This window comes from Manis javanica, chromosome 1 (assembly GCF_040802235.1).
Source record: "Manis javanica isolate MJ-LG chromosome 1, MJ_LKY, whole genome shotgun sequence".
NCBI lineage: Eukaryota > Metazoa > Chordata > Mammalia > Pholidota > Manidae > Manis > Manis javanica.
The window spans coordinates 216783466-216802814 of NC_133156.1; the positions used below are offsets into that span (position 1 = coordinate 216783466).

General features: G+C 45.4%; 1 protein-coding gene across 4 annotated transcripts in view; it reads right to left on the reverse strand.

Annotated features, from left to right (window-relative positions):
- LTBP1 (latent transforming growth factor beta binding protein 1) overlaps nt 1-7776 on the reverse strand; it is a 375947-nt gene extending 368171 nt beyond the window's left edge. For 3 of the 4 annotated variants that reach the window (XM_073214444.1, XM_073214443.1, XM_073214439.1), the window contains exons 1-2: nt 7158-7775; nt 6054-6124 (exon numbers count right to left, since the gene is read on the reverse strand). In XM_073214444.1, the coding sequence (XP_073070545.1) occupies nt 6054-6124; nt 7158-7648 (562 nt within the window). In that variant the 5' untranslated portion in view covers nt 7649-7775. Of the gene's footprint in view, nt 1-6053; nt 6125-7157 lie in introns of all 4 variants that reach the window. The other variant, XM_073214445.1, reaches the window with a different exon arrangement.
- Nucleotides 7777-19349: the final 11573 nt, after the last annotated feature.

Genomic DNA, 19349 nt, shown 5'->3' on the forward strand with positions numbered 1-19349 from the left:
AGCTGCACATTCATGTTTAAGAACCACCAATCTAGAATCTCTTAAAACAGACCAAGTTAAAAGGGTCAGAGTTATAATCAAAATCACCAGTGGCCAGCTCCTGATCTTTCCTAGTAGCAGCCAGAGCTTCTGTATTAAAGCAGCAGCCATAGTAGATCTACAGTCGCAGACTGTATGGGAAGGGCCCCCTGAGCTCCTGCCCACCCATCCCTGGGTCATTGCTAAGGAATCCCCAAGTGCTCCAGGATATCCCAACTCTGAGTAGCCCACCTCTCAAGCCCAAGTGCACAGCATCTAAAGGGCCTGTGTTATAAGTTGAACTGTGCCCCCACCCCCAAAAGAAAAAAGGTATGTTGGAGTCCTGACCTCAAGTACCTTAGTATGTGACCTCATTTGGAATCAGGGTTTTACAGGGATAATCCAGTTAAAATGACATCAGAAGGGTGGGCCTAATTCAGTATGACTGCTGTCCCTGAAAAGGGGAAATTTAGACACAAAGAAAGAAAGATACAGAGAGGTAAGATGAAGTGAAGATACACAGGGAGAAGACAGCCTTCCAACAAACCAAGCAAAGGGATCTATATGGAATAGATCCCTTCCTCACAGCCTAAATCTGGAAGGAACTAACCCTGCCCACACCTTGACTTTGGACGTCCAGCCTCCAGAACTCTGAGACAAAACATTACTGTTGTTCTGAGCGAACCAGCTCATGGTTAGTTCTGGCAGCCCTAGCAAACTCATACGGCTTGGGAAATCACAAAGTGAACTGAGTCAGTAAAACCCAGTCCAAATCAGGGCTGTCAGGAGAGTAAAGGTCAAGACCTCAAGAGAGAATGCTGCAACACCCGGCATCCAGGCACCGCGGAGCCACAGAAGGAACAAACTAAGAGCCGGGAGATCTAGGGTGGGTCTGAGCACTGCCCCTCCTTTGTAAAGGGGGTAATAAATCATGCCTGCCCCTCCAACCCCAACAGGGTGTGTGGATCAAGAAGCTGCTCTCCCTGCCCTCAGAGTACTGCACGCGTCCTTTGCAGCCCCCAGCAGCTCCTCCATGTGCGCTCTGACCCTGGTCTGTGTTACAGGAGTGGTAACACAGCCACAGGCCTCCAAGTTGCCCTGCTCATTGCAAGAAAGGCCTTGGAGCAAAATTTGCATTTTAGGAAAATTTCATTCGAGCTCCCAAACATGTTTGAGAATGTTTGGAATTTCCAAGACAACAAACAGCAGGGTCAGACACAGCAAAATCCTGAGGTTGACAACAATCCCTTCAACGAGGCATGCTTCCTAAGGGCCAAGGGTTCACAGGGCAGAGAAGCACTCCCATAAAACAGACCAGGAAGGGGCAGGCGGGTGTTCAGACAGGCCCACAAGCTGAAGGAGGGCTTCACAATGAAGGTTTAAGTATTACCGCAACACACAATTTATGGTTCTTAAATGTTTGTTTTAACTAGTGTTGAGAACACATATTTGACCCAGTGTGAACTTGACCTCTGGGTCCCTCTCCTTTCCCTGGGCTGTCTGTGCTGCATGACAAGATTTTCCAGCCAACCCTCCCAACCCCTGCTCCCAGCACTGGGGCTGGGGCGGCTTTCCCAGCAGCTGCATGGTAAACCTCACTGCAGATCTACTGGCAAAGCAGCTGTCAATGGCCATAGCAGGCATACGAAAAATGTGTAATCATTCTGGGCCCGACTCCCATGCTTGGCCAGCACAACACAAGCCAAGAGGGACAGGAGACAGCCTGAAATTCCTCTTGGACACCTGGAGCTCTGGCCACATTACACCTTCCTGAACAATGCCATCTATTGCAGCATCCTCGAGCACCAGGGGTATACACAACTGTGTCTGTACTGTGCATAATTAAGGAACATTTCTAGGTTTGTGGGTTGGTTTTTTTTTCCCTTCAAAGTAGTGTGTGGGCTGAATGCCAATGGAAAAGCAATGGAATATCGATTTTTCTGTTTCTTGCTAAGGAGAGAACAAGTCATTTGATGTGCCATGAGTTAAGTGAGTAAAAACAGACCCTGCACTCCCCACAGCTGGCTGTATTTCTCCTCTATTCATAGAACCTGGCACATGCTAAAAGCTAAACAGATATCCATTAAATAAATGAAAGAACCATCCATGCATTTATGGAGGGCCTGCCAAGTGCCAGGCATCCACCTGGGATTCGTATCTGCCATCTTTGCTCTTCTTTCCACCTGATCCTGCCAACCCAGCCTCACCCTCATCTCGCCTTTATTGTTTTGTGTCGTCTGCTCCTAAATCCAGCCTCCCCTTTTAAGTCGAAGCTACTGGCAGTGTCTCTCTCTGGCCCACACTTAGCCTGAAAGGGGGACAAAAAAATTGCAAGAACCACTCAGGGATGGGTTCAGTTTGGGCAGAGGGGGAAAAAAATGCCAAAATGGGGAGAGACAAAAATGTTATACATTGGGGATTTAATGTCCTAAAAGGAAGACAAAGGCTCTAAGCTACAAAGCCCTCCTATAAATGTTGACTCTCTGGAAAAAATTTTTTAAATGTGGTGCCATCTCTTTTGCTCCAAATGAGTTCAGTATCAACAATCACTCAACATTTCTAAGATGCATGTCCCATACTGTAATTTCAGTTTCTAGAGACCCACACACAAAGGGCATCTGGAAAAGCAGCCTTACCATGCAACTGGGCATCTCTACATAGAGCTGGGTGGCAAAAGCTCCCGGGTCCACCTGTGTGGGTGCACATACCCATTCTTCACCCATGCGGGTCTGCTGCTTGCTTGTTTCATATCTCTTTGCAACCTAAGGTTCAGAAATCTTCAGTCTTCAGAAGCATTTGCCTGTGGCCCATTTCAATTAAATTTCAGTCAACTCTAAAGAGCACAGTCTGCACCTTATTTTCTTCACTGGGTTAAGCAAACTGAATATAAATACATTCTATCTCTTATACAGAAATATTTTTTTGCATCGTTGGATATGACCTATATAAACTGACATTCTTCAGGTAAACCCTCTCAATTGTCCACCAAATATAATGACAACTAGGAGGTATCCTGGGAGATACATTTAAATGTGTATGTACATCTTATCTTAAGGAGGAATTTCATGTTGGCATGTCACTGGTTTTTGTGATTTTAAGTGTACTAAGGCACTCCCCCATACAGTTATTCAATCTCTGCAAAGTACAGAAGCGAGAGAGGATGGAGACCACAAATCAACTTTTGCAATCTAACTTTCACTAGTATTTACAGAGGTACTTTGTCACAAAAAATGGAGTCAGGGTTTTTTCAGTTCGATTTATGAATTCCTCAGAGGAGTATTTTACCCTAAACAGTATGCCTTATACAAAGAGAACTAGAGACATGCTGATAAGCTAATATTTTGTCCCTTTTAATGTTATTTTAGGGATACAGTTCATTCAGGGGTTCAGAACAACCCAAACCACTTTATTTTTTTCCTGGTAAATAAAGCCAGGACAGGATGGGCATGACTGGCTTTTTCATTTATCCTTTTTTTTTGTTCATCTTCAATGAAGTATAATTGACAAATAAAAATTGTATATATTTAAGGTGTATGATGATGTTTTGATTAATGCATATGTTATGAAAGAATCACACAAACTAATTAACATACTCATGATCTCACATAGGTAACATTTTTGTGTGTGTGGTGAGAACACTTCAAAACCTACCTTCTGAGCAATTTCAAGTATACAACACAGTGCTGTCAACTACAGTCATACTCCGACACAGTAGATATCCAGAACTAACTCACCTTGCGAGGCTGAAAGTCTGTACCCCTTAACCAACATCTCCCCATCTCCCCAGCCCTCCCACATAAAAGGGAACCCACAGCTACATTACTTATAAAGATGACAGTGACAACCACTGGAGAAACATATATAAGGAAAAAAGAAAACCAAGTAACATATAAATGAGACAGGATTTACTTGGTTTTACAGGCTTCTTCATCCATCAGGCTCTCCCAGACACACACAAAACAAGTCCACCAGTGGGACCCAACCATCGAGAAGATATAGCACTCTGGACTGAGCACTAATCTACCCCAGCATCACTTTTAAAAACAGTTATTCCGGAGAGGTGTTATGATGTAAGTTTCCAGCATTTGGGACTGAATTAATTTGTCAGATTGGACAGTATAGGAGGGCTAATCTTTTGAAGACTGGAAAACAGCAGAAGGGAAAGTAATGTTAAAATTCTTAGACCCCCATGTCATCCAAGAGCTACCTTCAAGGAGCTGGAAGGATAACTTGAACCAAAATCCAAAGGTTGTATGCACGGTGAGACTAAATCAATGAGGCAAGTTCTTCTGGAATTCTGTAGTAATGTTCGACTGTAAATTTTCTGACCCACAACCTTCTGTGGCCTCTCTCTTTCTGGGACAAGAGCAGACAAACCTGGTTAAACTTAGGCACGCTCATGTCCTTACCTCCCTCACCTGGGGAAGCAGGAAGTCACGAAGCCATTCCTCAAGACCTGCGTGCCTTCCTTCTAGAGTATTTTTAGATCTTCTAGAACATCGCTGGAGTCCCCAGATCCTCAGACAGCCTGAGAATAGAGAACTACCCTCTCCTTAAAGAGCACTCAATTGCATGACTTGTCAAGTAAATTTCTTAAAGCCTTAGTGCATTCTAAGAGGCATCGAGGAGCAGCAGCTCATCATCTAAGATCCTGCTCTGTATTTTTAATCTTAACCCATCAATCTCCTGCAATCATGCTGTCACAGATGGGTTATCTCCATGTTACAGGCAAACCATTTTCATCAGGTTTTGAGTAGAAAGTTTCAAAGAGAAGAAAGGGTGTGTAATTTGACCTGAGCAGTTGTAAATTCAGGAAAATGCTGCCAAACTATTGTCAGGTGTAATCTATGAAGTTAAAAAGTACGCCTTAATCTAAAATGCCTACCACCTTGAGCACTTCTGATCTAGTGATTTGAGTTCAATAATCAGAAGGCTGATAGTGAGCTGACATCTGCCATTCCTCCCTGATCACAGCCAAATCATAACTGATCTGGATGTTCCTGGTCGTGAAATTAAACCCACCAGGCCAAAGACCTTCTTCCGTTTCTTTCAAAGACTGAAGGCATTTTTCAAAAAGCAAGTCACTAGAATGACTGTACCAGAAATTTGTTATAAGTCATTCACCAGTATTTTAAAATCCAAACTACATGCAAGATAAATTGCTAAGTTTGACTTACTGTGCCAAATCCTAATAAGCAGCCAACATTTTGGACAATTCCAATTTGATGTTTTATGTGTTTATGGCTCACACTCTATGCAGAGAACACCTAAGAATGCTTACCTGTCTTGGAGTGGAAGCAAGCTTCCTTTATTTCCAATTAACACCAGACAGAAAGAATCAACTTGTCAAGAGGAGCCTCAAAATACACTTTAACTTAATCCTTAACTTCACAATGCATAGGGGAGATATTTTCTGATATTCTCAAATCTAGAAGCATTGTTACTACATTTTTCTAAAACACTACAAAACGTGTGTACTAAGGGGAGAAGCACTGCAGGAAACCTCACTTGGCAGCTCTAAAGAACTGTACCATGGCTACCTCCTGGGAAACAGACCTCGAGGATGGAGGATTCTGGTTGCTGTTTTCAGAAAGCCTTGAAAACTACTGATGTTTTATTTCAGATAGGGCCTCTGACTTCCCACTGCCCTCTTGACATCAACTTAAAGAATACTTTTCATTTATCAATATCCATATTCAAATTGTATTGGTTTACAGCACGTCCTCCAATAAGAAATTTTTTTCCTCGCTCCTAATTCACAGGTGTGACAGAGTGACCAATACGTGCAGGGGAATCCTGGATGCACTGCTCAGCTCTGTCCACTGAATTGCTGCTGGCACTGATACCAGCATTTCAGGGGTCCAGCCCTTCCTGGGTGGGTAGTACAGGCTGCAGAGAATGGGGTAGATTGCACTGCAGATGCCAACTTCTCCAAGGCAGCATTAGCCCCTTCATCTGACCTCTGTGGGATCCCCGCCATGTGGACAGCCCCATTTTGCCTACTATGCAGGGTGACTGTACACATGGAAACTTACGTTTGGTGCACCTCTGGGAGCCAGGGGCCTTACTCCAGCCGTGGCAGCACTGCCCTCCACAGACATTGACCCTGAAACAAAGCAAGACCCCTGAGTTCAGCAGCAGCCTCTTCCAGAGAACCCAGACTTCCAGGGGTTCCTACAAGCCCAGCCTCCCTCCACAGGCCTCGGGCTTCCAGAGAGTCCAAATAGGTACCCAGGATGCCCCACCCAAAGCTGCCCAAAGAGAAATGTAAGGACCAACATCTCCCACCAAGGGTGAGATAACCAAAAAGTCTGAATAACGTAGACCTATACAAGAGGGGAGAACGAGGTCCAGATAACTGGTTCTCTCAACCCCCGAAAGTGGAGCCAACGCATTTCGTATGTTATCCGCGTTTGGGAAAGAAGTGTCCAAAGAGGGAGATCACACACCTGGGACCACCCCTGGAGAAAAAAACCAAATAGGTAAAACAAGTTTTCCCCCATGCTTCCAAACTGTGACTAATAGGGAGAGGGAGCAAGGAGGATGTCTGCAGGAGCCCAAATAGGAGGATGTCTGAGGGAGCCCAATAACAAACATTCTAACCGAAAATTCTACCAACGCTAAGGACCAGGCCCAGGAAAGCAGACCCCACAGGTGCCAGGAAGCCCAAGGCCACAATTTCTATGATGCTGCAAAGTTCTAGGCCACAGAACAGGAGCTGGATCTTTACAGCCAGCCGTCCCCAAAACGTGTTTATTTTTTACATTAGCAAGACAGTACAGTTGAACATCAAAGAGAAAGAAGTTTGATGCTGAGGGATTAAGTTGTAGTGACTTCATGTTTACACCCATCTTCTAGGAGTAGTTTGGTTCACTCACAGGAGGTTACGCCCCAGGCAGAAATGCCTTTTGTGTTTACCCGCAGCTGGGTAACAATGCACTCGGAGTTTATCCTCCGAGAACGTGCCCGGCTTCCCGCAGTCCGCTCCTCACCGCGCGCTCCCAGGGAGGCAGCGCCGGGCGGGGAGCAGAAAGCCGACCGGCCACGCACGACGCCCGCGGCCACCGCGGGGCTGCGAGCGGCCGCGACCCCGGGATCGGGCGCGGGCGGCGCGCGCCAGGCGGAGGGTGTGGGCTTACCCCTGCAGCTGCTGCTTCTGGTGAACCTGCAGCCTCGAGCCCCCGCCGCTCTGGGTCTCCTGCGGCACTTTGGAGCGCGCGCCCTGCCGGCCCTGTTTGGCGAACGGGGCGGCCGCCGGGTGGCCGCCGGGCTTGGGGTGGAGCTGCCCACCGGGGCCCCCGGGACGCGCCGGCTCCGGCGGCGGCGGTGGCGGCCGGAGCGCCTGCAGGGCCGCAACGCCGGGCTGGCTCGTGCGCCGCGTCCGCTCCGAGGGGGCCCCCGCGGAGGCGCGGCTGAGGCCCCCGGCGGCCGCCGAGCTGCGGCTGTACCTGGTGTTGAGCGCGACGTTGAAGGTCCGCGAGCGCGGGGGCCCGCCCAGGGGCAAGGCGCCTGCGGCCAGGCCGGGGCCCGGGCGCACCACGTACGTGATCCTCCGCACCCGGCCGTGCGCCGACGACGCGAGCAGCCCTGCCCAGAGCAGGAGCCCCCACCTGAGCCAGGCCCCCGCCATCGCGGGCCCGAGCCGGCGCCCCCGGCCCTGCGGCTCGCCCGTGCGGCCGCTGCGCGCGCTCAGACTCCGCCAAGAACGCCGAGAGCCCGGGGAAGGCGGGGAGGACGAAAACTCGGCTGCAGGAGAGGAAGTCCTGCGGGCGGCTGAGCGGCCCCAGACCCCGACCGAAAGCGGCGGGGAGGAGGGGGCGGGCGCGGGGGTGGGGAGCGCGGAGCCGGAGAGGGAGGGGCGTGGGGAGCGGGCTGCGCAAGGTGAGGGGACAGGACTCCGCGCCCGGCACCGGCGAGAGCAAGCGAGGGCGGGCGTGAGCGCGCGGGACGCTCGGAGGCAGCGCGGCTGCAAAGTCTTTAAAATGTTTCTCTCTCCGTGGAACCGAGTGTCAGATCTGAACAGCCAATCTCCGGCAGACGTGACGTCAGGCAGTAAATCCTAACTGGAGAGAGCGTGCGATGAGCCGGAGAACGCGCCGCCACCCTCCACATCCACAGATCGTTGCTGTGCGGCGGCCGCTAAGGGCCCCGCTCCCCGCTCCCGTGTCCCGGGAAAGGACAAAGGACTCGTCAGAGCCTCTGAACGGCCCTTTCCTTCTGCAAGCCCCACAGGATTCGTTTGATACCGTTTGGAAGGCATTGCCGGGCATTTTCTTACCCGTGTTTGTTCAGATACTTACTGCAGGTGTTGGGTTAAAACACCAGATCGGACCCCAGAAGGGACCTCTCGGGGTGCGCAGAGCTGCCCATCGGACAGCGTTAGGTGATTCTCTAAGACTGTTCCTTAGTCTGCAGCTTCTGGTACCTTATTTCCCATTTGAGCTGTAACGGAGGTCAGGGAGGACAGCAGGGGGCACCCGCGTAGACTGGGAAAACTGAAACGGGAATCAACCCCAAAGGCAGCCCTGCTCCTGATGGAAAGTCTTTAGTCTTTAGTCTGATGGAAGAGTTTAAAGATCAGTTCCCTGGACTTCTATCTGGAGATGACCCAATCATATTAAGGGAGGTGCTCCAGGGGAGATAGTCCCCGGGGGTCATAGTGCTCTTTGGGGAAAACCATGAAATAACGCTATACTTACCTCTAGCATTTGAGAAAAAAGCGATGTGTCTGGCACAATGCACGGTTTTATTATATGAATGCGATAACAGACCCAGGGGCATAGTCTTTTTAAGAAAAAGCCATTTAACTAAAAATGATAGACTGTTTCCAAGATTTTGGGTTTTCTTGTTCCTACTTATTTGTGGCTTGTCCTTTTCTGTCTGCTCTTTTGGCTACTAGACAACCGGTAGCAGGTGATGGTGGTTTAAGAATTCATGGAATATAAAGCTGAGGAAACTTAATCCATTTATCTGTTTTTTCTGTACATTGGAGAAAGATCCCCAGTATTTGCTTTGGCAGCAGAGGGCTCCATTCCATCTGCCTGAGCGCCAGTTTCGTGTGAGCATACAATCTGAGGGCCGCTGTCACGGAAAAGACAGCATCGGGTTCCTGGGAGAGACTGCAGTTCAATCCTAACACTGCCACTAGTTAGCCAAAACACCGCAGGCAGTTCACATCTCCTCTCTGAACCTCAACTTCCTCCTCCATAACACAGAGGTTGGATTAAAAGTCCCTTCCAGCCCTGACAGTCTGAGGCTCTAAGAACTTCCGGGGTTCCGGTGGACAGGGTCAGTGAGGTCATTCAAGGTCAGTCCGTAAACCAGGCAAAGGGCACCAGCCGAGAAGATTGAGGAAGGAGACTGGGTCAAGAAACTTCCTCCCAGCACTGGGTTCTGTAGGAAGGACACACTCCAAGCTAATAGATATCCACCAAGTGCCTATTCAGAGGCAAACATAGAGGCTGACCCTTTGCAGATATAAAGTATCACAAGGCACAGCCCTTTTGTCTTGGAGAAACTTCCTACCTGGTTAGGGAGACAAGATGTAAAAAAATTTACAAAAAGATTAAATAACAATGGAATTAAGCAACACTTTGATATAATACTAGAACCCTCACAAGGCAGGATCTGATTTTTATGAGGCCAGTGTCACAATACAACCCATAATCCTTTGTCATCTCATGGAAAATTCACAATATGCAGGGGAACATTTCCTACCTGCAACCCAAATCAATCTACAGAGGTTTCACCTCTTGGGTAGGGCCTATAAAGCAGCTGTTGAAATGGATGAGGGAGGGGTTGTCAGGAAGCACTAACTCCATTCTGAAGAATCAGGATAGGAGAGGAGGGAAGCATAGGCAACAGTGAAGGACAGCATCACAAAGGCTCATATGTGAGTCTGTGGTGGAGGGTGGGCTGTTTTTGTAGGTCACCACCCAGATGCGAAGCATGCATCAAAGCCTGTTTCCGTCAATGAGAGGCAGCTGCCTGTAGAGGGCAGAGCCTGGACAGGAGGCCGGAGGGCTGAGCTCTGGCACTGATGCTTCACTTCCCTTGGGAACTTGAGCGAGTCACTGCACCTCTATGAGCCTGTATCCAGAAGGCCTGCGGATCAACCCGAGGTCTTCTCATCTGAGGAGAGCAGCAACCTTAGCCATGCTCTATTCTCTACAGAAAAATGAGTTCTACCACTATAAAGGTCCAATGCAATCTTCCTTTCTCTTGACCCATCGCAATGCAGAGTGGGTATTTCACCCTGATCTTCAACCTGATTCCATCCTCCCTTATGACAGATTCAGATGTAGCACATCAGATCATCTCTAACATAACCATGGAAAGAATCTCTAGTGTGAATGTCAATTTCATCCCTACAGGACCCACATAACGTGTTGGTACACATGTCTGTATACACAACCATTAATGTGATATCCACATAAATAAGCAGCCCTACTAGTCAGGAAACTCCAGCAAATCAGTTTTCCACATTAGTCTTTCACTATTTACATAACTAGCAAGATAATTTTTGAAAAATATGTCATGTGTCCTATGTATTATTGCATGAGATGATCACTCATCTAAAACACTGAACTCATTATTATTCTGAAAGTGAAAGCCCAGTTTCTGTCAGGCACGGGGACTGGCCTTTACCAAGTCTCAGCCCACTTTAATGCCATAGATTCTGGACTCATGCCCCCCAGGTTTCAAGGTCCATTTATATTGGCAGTACACAACTTCCTGGTTCAAAAACCAAGTCTTTAAAGATCTTGTAAAACTTCTTGGACTTCAGATGGTTTTTACAAAACAATACTCAGATGAGCTAAGTGTAAATGAATCAGAAAAGAGGATTATGTTTCCCATAAAAACTCATGGGTTTGAGGATTCGGGGGAAGAAAGGAAGGCTGGCAAATGCCAAACTTTTTAAAGCACAGCAAAACCATTAGTCAAGCTCAAAATTCAGCCAGGTTCCCTTATCCTCACACTTTATGAGTTTGGTAATTGAAATCTTTTCCTACATTTAGGATCAACTACAAATCAATTTTAGTGGCTGCCTGTGATCAGAACCGCTTCCAACCATGTTTCCTTCCAGCCCAGGATTTCACAGAGCCCCTACTAGTTCTCTCCTAGTTTCATTAAGAAATTCTTAGAAACAGGAAGTCAGTTAAGTTGTAGGTAAAAGGAAGAGAGAGGAGAGTGAGAGCAGGAGCAAGAGACTGAGGAATGGAAAAGAAAGGAGAAAGAGGAAGACAGGCGAGAACAAATGTGAAGACAGGAGACCCAGTGGATGGAGGGACAGAAAGAGGAGCTTGGGGTGAGGACAGAGGAGGAATGAATTGGGCAAGTGGGAAATGAAGGAGAAATCAATGAATGGGGAAGGGAGCAAACAGAGAGGTGGGAGGTGGGAAAAAGGAAAAAATTAAAAATGAAGCATAGGGAAAGAATGATATGCAGAACCTGTCCTGTAAGTTTCTCAGGCTGCTCATGAGGATTCTAACAGCTGTTTCTGGATGTCCACTGGCCCTGACCTGAACATCAGCTTGTCCAGGTTTGGGCTACAATTAAACCTTCAACAGTACAAGGTGTTAGCTGGCTGGCTGTCCACGCCTCATGCGACGTGGGAGGAACAGGGAGTTCCAAGTTCTCCCACACTAACAGGTGGCCAAAGACCGCAGCTTCAGCTCAAGATGTCCGCAAACAGGCACTTTATTTCCTCTCATAGACCTCTTCCTGTTCTTTTAATCATTTCCTCAAAAATGGGGGTTGAAGGAGATTAGAAATTTGTAACTGAGCTTCCAGGAAAAAAACCACATGAAGCTTTACAAATGAAGAATTAAAGCAGAGATTCATCTGACGAACGTAATCAGTGTGTCTGCCAAGCCATGTGTGCAAGATGGAGACAGGGCTGATGACAGAGAAAGATGAGGCTCCCCTGAAACTGTGCAGTAAGTGGAATTGAGGTTTAGCAGTGTTTCCCTTCCCTTTAAAGGTTTGAAGTTTAAGCATTTTTAGTGTCATTCAAAAGAAAAAGGTCATTTCAGGCTAACATCAGACTTCTCAACAGAAACCCTACAGGCCAGAAGAGAATGTGTCATTCAAAAACATTTATTGAACAGCTCTAGGACCCTCAGCTAGCTTATGTGGACCCTTTGAGCAAGATCAAAACAGACTTCTTGATTCCTCAAGGGAGGAACAACCTAAGACAGGCACAGTCGCAGGGGGGCCATCAGGTGAGAAATTGGGGAACAACAGTGGTGAAGCTTAGAACCTCACCCCCCACCCCCACCCCCGTGTTGAGAGAAAGCTTCTGCATCCGTGGATGTTTTATTGCCCTTGTCTAGCTCGGATTAACACATAGTCTACAGGCACACACCTGATCATCTACAATTGCTCTCTTACAACACTAAACTATGTTTTCTACCTTTATCTTGCATCTACCTACCACTTCAGCAGTTTATTAAAAATAAAAATAATAATAATAAAGGGAGAAATGTGGGATCCACATGTAAATTAAGTACAAAAATCAAACGAATATTCATATTTGACCTGATTGTTTATAGTTCATAATGCGTGATCACCACTGTTATTTAACATAGTACTGGAGGTCCTAGCCACGGCAATCAGACAAAACAAAGAAATACAAGGAATCCAGATTGGTAAAGAAGAAGTTAAACTGTCACTATTTGCAGATGATATGATACTGTACATAAAAAACCCTAAAGACTCCACTCCAAAACTACTAGAACTGATATCGGAATACAGCAAAGTTGCAGGATACAAAATCAACACACAGAAATCTGTAGCTTTCCTATACACTAACAACGAATCAATAGAAAGAGAAATCAGGAAAACAATTCCATTCACCATTGCATCAAAAAGAATAAAATACCTAGGAATAAACCTAACCAAGGAAGTGAAAGACTTATACTCTGAAAACTACAAGTCACTCTTAAGAGAAATTAAAGGGGACACTAATAAATGGAAACTCATCCCATGCTCATGGCTAGGAAGAATTAATATGGTCAAAATGCCCATCCTGCCGAAAGCAATATACAAATTTGATGCAATCCCTCTCAAATTACCAGCAACATTCTTCAATGAATTGGAACAAATAATTCAAAAATTCATATGGAAACACCAAAGACCCCGAATAGCCAAAGCAATCCTGAAAAAGAAGAATAAAGTAGGGGGGATCTCACTCCCCAACTTCAAGCTCTACTACAAAGCCATAGTAATCAAGACAATTTGGTACTGGCACAAGAACAGAGCCACAGACCAGTGGAACAGATTAGAGACCCCAGAAATTAACCCAAACATATATGGTCAATTAATATTTGATAAAGGAGCCATGGACATACAATGGCAAAATGACAGTCTCTTCAACATATGGTGCTGGCAAAACTGGACAGCTACATGTAGGAGAATGAAACTGGACCATTGTCTAACCCCATATACAAAGGTAAACTCAAAATGGATCAAAGACCTGAATGTAAGTCACGAAACCATTAAACTCTTGGAAAAAAACATAGGCAAAAACCTCTTAGACATAAACATGAGTGATCTCTTCTTGAACATATCTCCCCGGGCAAGGAAAACAACAGCAAAAATGAGCAAGTGGGACTACATTAAGCTGAAAAGCTTCTGTACAGCGAAAGACACCATCAATAGAACAAAAAGGAACCCTACAGTATGGGAGAATATATTTGAAAATGACAGATCTGATAAAGGCTTGACGTCCAGAATATATAAAGAGCTCACACGCCTCAACAAACAAAAAACAAATAACCCAATTAAAAAATGGGCAGAGGAACTGAACAGACAGTTCTCCAAAAAAGAAATACAGATGGCCAAGAGACACATGAAAAGATGCTCCACATCGCTAATTATCAGAGAAATGCAAATTAAAACTCTTGTCTAGCTCGGATTAACACATAGTCTACAGGCACACACCTGATCATCTACAATTGCTCTCTTACAACACTAAACTATGTTTTCTACCTTTATCTTGCATCTACCTACCACTTCAGCAGTTTATTAAAAATAAAAATAATAATAATAAAGGGAGAAATGTGGGATCCACATATAAATTAAGTACAAAAATCAAACGAATATTCATATTTGACCTGATTGTTTATAGTTCATAATGCGTGATCAGAACCGAAAGTTTCTGTGATGAATGCCCTTGTACTGTTCACCATGTAAGAACTTATTCACTATGTAAGAATTCGTTCACTATGTAAGAACTTGTTCGTTATGCTTCAGAAGATTGGAGACTGACGAGAACTAGGCTTGAGATGGATTAATGATTGTGCATTGAGCATTGACCCCCCCTATACAGAATTTTATTGTTAACAACCATTTGATCAATAAATATGAGAGATGCCCTCTCAAAAAAAAAACAAACCAGACTTCTATTATAGGTGGACAAGTTAAAATAATGCCTGGATTGGGTTGCAGCCCAAACTGCCCGAACTTGCCCGTGGGCCAGCAAGAGCCTTTGTGCTGGCCCTGAGTGCCTAGCCATCCAATGTAGGCCCTGTCCACATGAAGCATGCATTCTAATGGAGTAAACAGACCCAGAACAAATAATTACTTGCATGGCAAGTATTGAAAACAAACTGCGTGAGAAATGAGACCCATAGAGGAACAAGGATAAGGGGCATGCACTGCCTTCCTACAAATTGAGAAGAGTCAATCAACAAACCTAAACTCACTAAAAATAAAGTGTTGTGTACACTCAGCTTCCCTCTCTGAGTATTCTGGTCCCCTCCTCACCTGCCTTATGTATAATTAAGGATGAGTATCACACAATGGCAGCTGCAGAAAACAATTAAATGCCTCTCTGCAGTTAACCAAAATCTGTTCATTAATTTCATTTTCACTGAGTTTTTTTCATTCCCATTTATTCACAACTTTCAAATATAAAACATGCAACTACATAGTAATTAAATAGGTATCAATACCATTTTATTTACACTTGTCATTCCCACCCTCCAAACCTCATTGGGCCATCAGCTGGTCAGCATTCAAGGGGGCACAAAAGAATTACATTTTTTCTCTCAAGGAGTTTACATCTTGGAAAACACTTGGATGTACAAAGAACTAAGATGCACCTTTACAGTCTATGAAACACCTGCATTTTGATCACAAATGGCCCCCACTTACCTGCATTTCACTTTTGGTATCTCAGTTATAATCATTTGTTTGTCCTTCCATTATGTCAATGGAAATTTCCCTGCTTAAATTTAAGTTCAAAGATGCCCAGGCACTTGCAGGGTTGGTTTAGTGCCAGGTGAGCAAGCCAAGTAATGGTCTCTCTGCTCAGACACAGCTACTTATAAAGACAATTCAATTTTAAAAGGAACCTCCTGCTTTGTGTCAGCTTCAATGCTTCCCAGGTTGCTGAACTGCTGGACTTGCTTCTTTGTTTAAGCTTTAGGACATTAATACTTATTTCTCTTGTCCACTTGTTAAGAGTACTTGTTATCATTCTTGTTGAGAATTTTCACCTGGTAGCACTAGAACAAGTGTAACACTTGATCCTAATAATTCTTTTCTAATATATTCTCTGCCTCTGATCAAATGGAAGACATTGTACGGTGAATAAAGAGCCCAGAAAAAAAGAAGAGAGGTTGCTATACCACTGCTGAATATCAATTCCCAGCCAGCCTGGCCAGTTTTCTAAGACCCAAGATCCTTCACAGGACTGAGACCCCTCTCACTTCTTGAACATCATCTTGAGCTGCTCTCCCAAATGAACCTTCTGTTCCAACTGCATTGATCTACAGATAATTCTCTTTTTTTATTTTTAATTCTTTTTTTTTCTGAACAAGAACAAAACTGCTCAGCTGTTGATCTGCAGAAACAGGACATTCATATTCCCAGCCTGTAGCTTCCCCTCACGTCACTGTCCTGAAATACCCCCATCTACACAACTAAGTCCTCCTCCTTCAAAACAGAACTCAAGATCTTTGCTTCCACGAAGCTTTCTGGACTACCCTAAACCTCAGTTCCCTCTCACTTCCTCATGCTCATAGTATTTATTGAACATCCCAGGCATGAAGCACATCATACAAGCTTTGTAATAAACAGAGAACACTTCCTGTGAAGTCTTTTGTTCTCTTGGTCCTACTAAGATAAACCAGATTTAAGGCAAGTCGTGGTTAAAATAGCTGAGGCTCGGTTTGAGAGTAACGACTTCCCTTAGCTGTTTGCAAGCAGGGTTCTGCTGAGCAGTGAAGTTTGCCCACATTTAACCCCAACCTAAATTAAGTCACTTTAACCAAATCAAGCAGTGGCCCTCTGCAGAAAAAAAGTTTCCTACTTCTGAATTAATGGTTTGGAAATTCTGTAAGAATTTTGTCATATTTGTGTCTGAAACTGTTAAATGGCCGGAGTTACATAATTAAAATAGTCAATGTTTTCAAAACATTTCTCTTTGGGTGCCCTCTCAACTTACCCCATTATTGAAGGCAAGGGCATACTCTGAGAATGCAATAGTAAAAATCCACATAAAATGGATGAACTGAGCAAGTACAGAAGTAACGCCACCAAAGAAACACCAGTAGGAGGAGGAAAAGCCTGGCTTTCTCAACAGAGAGTGGAGACCAGTAAAACCAGCTCAGAGTCTGTTATTCCTCCAGGTTTCCCGGTTTTAAGGCCCAAGCTACTGCTGAGAAGGATCAGGTTACATCTGCTAGCTGCCCCAGAACTTTCCTCTTAACCCTTTCCAGTCTACTACCTGGGTGTTACACCTCTGTACACTCTAGGCTTCCTTCCCTACGTAGGAGCTGGCCAAAGCCCCCGTGAAGCGGCCTGTGCCCACACTGAGTTCCCGGCTTCCGCTCTATCCCTTGGGGCCTGTGTGGAGGGCAGAGCCCTTGTGTAGCAAATTCCCAAAGCCTAAAACAGTGCGAAAGTTGTAGTAAATACTTATGAATGTGTTTGTTGAGTGAATGACTGCCCCTTCAATGCCTGATGGAAGCAGGCAATCCACAGTAAACCTCCCAGCTATCTTTTTTATCGTCACCAGTACAAACCTTGCCCAAGATCTTTAAGTTGTCGTGGATCTGGAGACTGATGCATGCATGCATTCATTCATTCACTAGACATTTGAGAGCCATTGATTTTCTAATTAACAAAAATGGGGAAAGAATTTTAGAGATTTTGCTCACAGATCTAATATTCCTGACTGGATCCAGGATACTCTCTGGAAGTTGGGGAAATTATCTTTAGAAAGTATGGGAGGAAGAGATGGATAAGTGGAATCTCTTCCTGCAGTGCTTGCAGCTAATTGCTAGAAAATCACTGACAGAAAATCTATGTGCACACCTGTAGAATGTAAATACATAATAGTGTATATTTACATGCCCGAAAGAAGTAGAATGCATGGTTAAGAGCACAAACTTTTGTGTCAGACAACCTGGGCTCAGTTTCTGGTTTTGGTCCTAAGTATGGGAATGAACTTGGGAGCAGAGGCCCATGTTCTAGATGAATCTAGAAAGTGCTCACTGGGCTTTAGGAACTAAACCTTTGACTCCCCCTTGAATGATCACTTCTATGAGGGAATGTTTTTGAGTTACTCAGTGCTGTCCAGGGAACCGCTTCTCAGCTGGAGGCGGTTGGAAGGAGAGAATCTCAGTCTTTGAGTCTGAAGCTGTCAAAGCTGCCGTTTTATATTATCACTTCATGGTTCAGCGCACAGAATGATTTCTCAGTGATCATGGAGTGTTTCCTGTAGTCTACTCAGTCTGTATATTTTAACTGCTATAAGTCTCTTCAGTAGAAAGAACGCAATTCTGGAAAAATGAAGCTGTATCCAAGCATTTCAGATACAAAGATACCAAAAACGGATGAATCTCTTGGGTGCTTCCCTTCTTGGAGAGAGGTCACAGGGTCATCACGATTTCAGGTGTTCGTACCTGCAGAGGACAGAATCAGTCTGAGAGGGGATTAAGAAGAGAGATGGAAAAGGATATCTCATTTTTACAGAGGAGAATGGTGGGAGGCAGAGAGGGGAGGAGAATTATTCATATTCACTGAGCACTTACAAAGGCCCATAAACGGCATGGGAGGCTTCTGCACCTGCCATCATGGAAGGGGGCCATTCTACAGATGTTTGCATTTGTAACCAAAGAGTAGCATTCTGTCATAAACCACAGACCTCTCTAAGCTCCTATTTTCTTGTCTATAAAATGGAACAATACCTAACACAGGGTTCAGGAATTTTTTTCTGAAAAGGGCTAGATAGTAAATATTGTCAACTTTGTGGGTCCTATGGTCTTTGTCAGAACTACTCGACTTTGTCACTGCGGCATGAAAGTAACTATAACCAGTATATGGAGGAATGGGTGTGGGCAGATTTGGTCTGTGGGCCATAGCTTGCCATCCCCTGGTCTAATGCCCTGGTCTCCAGGATAGGTGTAGGGAGGATTAAATGAATGAATCCAATAACATATTTCAGTACAGCATATGGCAGGCCAGAGACCAATAAACATTAGTAATTATTTGCTCATTGCTCTGATTTTAGACTCTCCCATGTGTATGTGCTACTTGTGCTCACTTGAGTGAGTGAAGTAGTCCTCAGGGCTCGGTGGGTATTTCCAGCCCTTCCCCTCTTGGGCAGATGGTGGGTGTCATGGGTTCGGTTCTCCGAGAAGAACCCTGAGATGGAGTTTAGTGTACAGGGTGCTTATTAAGGAGCGTCCCTGTGGGAAGGAGATGAAGGCAGCAGGACTGGGCAGAGGGAGAAGCTGAGTCACCCAACAGCAGACTGAGCCAAACCACAGGAACCTTTGGACCTAAAATGGCCATGAGAGTTGTCCACACTGGGTCAAAGTGGCTGGGCATTGGCACCCCCACCTGTAGCAGACACTGGCTGTAGGCTGGCCTAGGAAGGATATGGCCTGAGATAAGGCAGCCCTGAAGCTCAAGCATTCCTGGAGGGTCTGACAGGCAAAGCCTGTCTACTGACAGCACCCAGCAACTGGGGTGACAGGGTGGGAGGGGAGGACATGACTAGTCCTGACCGTGAAGTATGCACATACATCACTTGTACACCAGGCACTTAATTGTGTACACCAGGCACCTCCCAGAGCTCCTTCCCTCTGCAGTGATCAGTGATTTCAAGATGGTGGCTGCCTGGGTCCCAGAGGGACAACAGTGAACAGAGCCCACTATCAACGTGTAATGGAAATACAATATAAGCAAGACTTAAATCTGAATTGAATTTTTTGAAGATATAATCTTACAACCTATGTATGATACAACTGGTATTATTTCCATTTTAGAGATGAGGAAACTGATGCTTATAGAGGTTCATTAACTTGACAAGACCA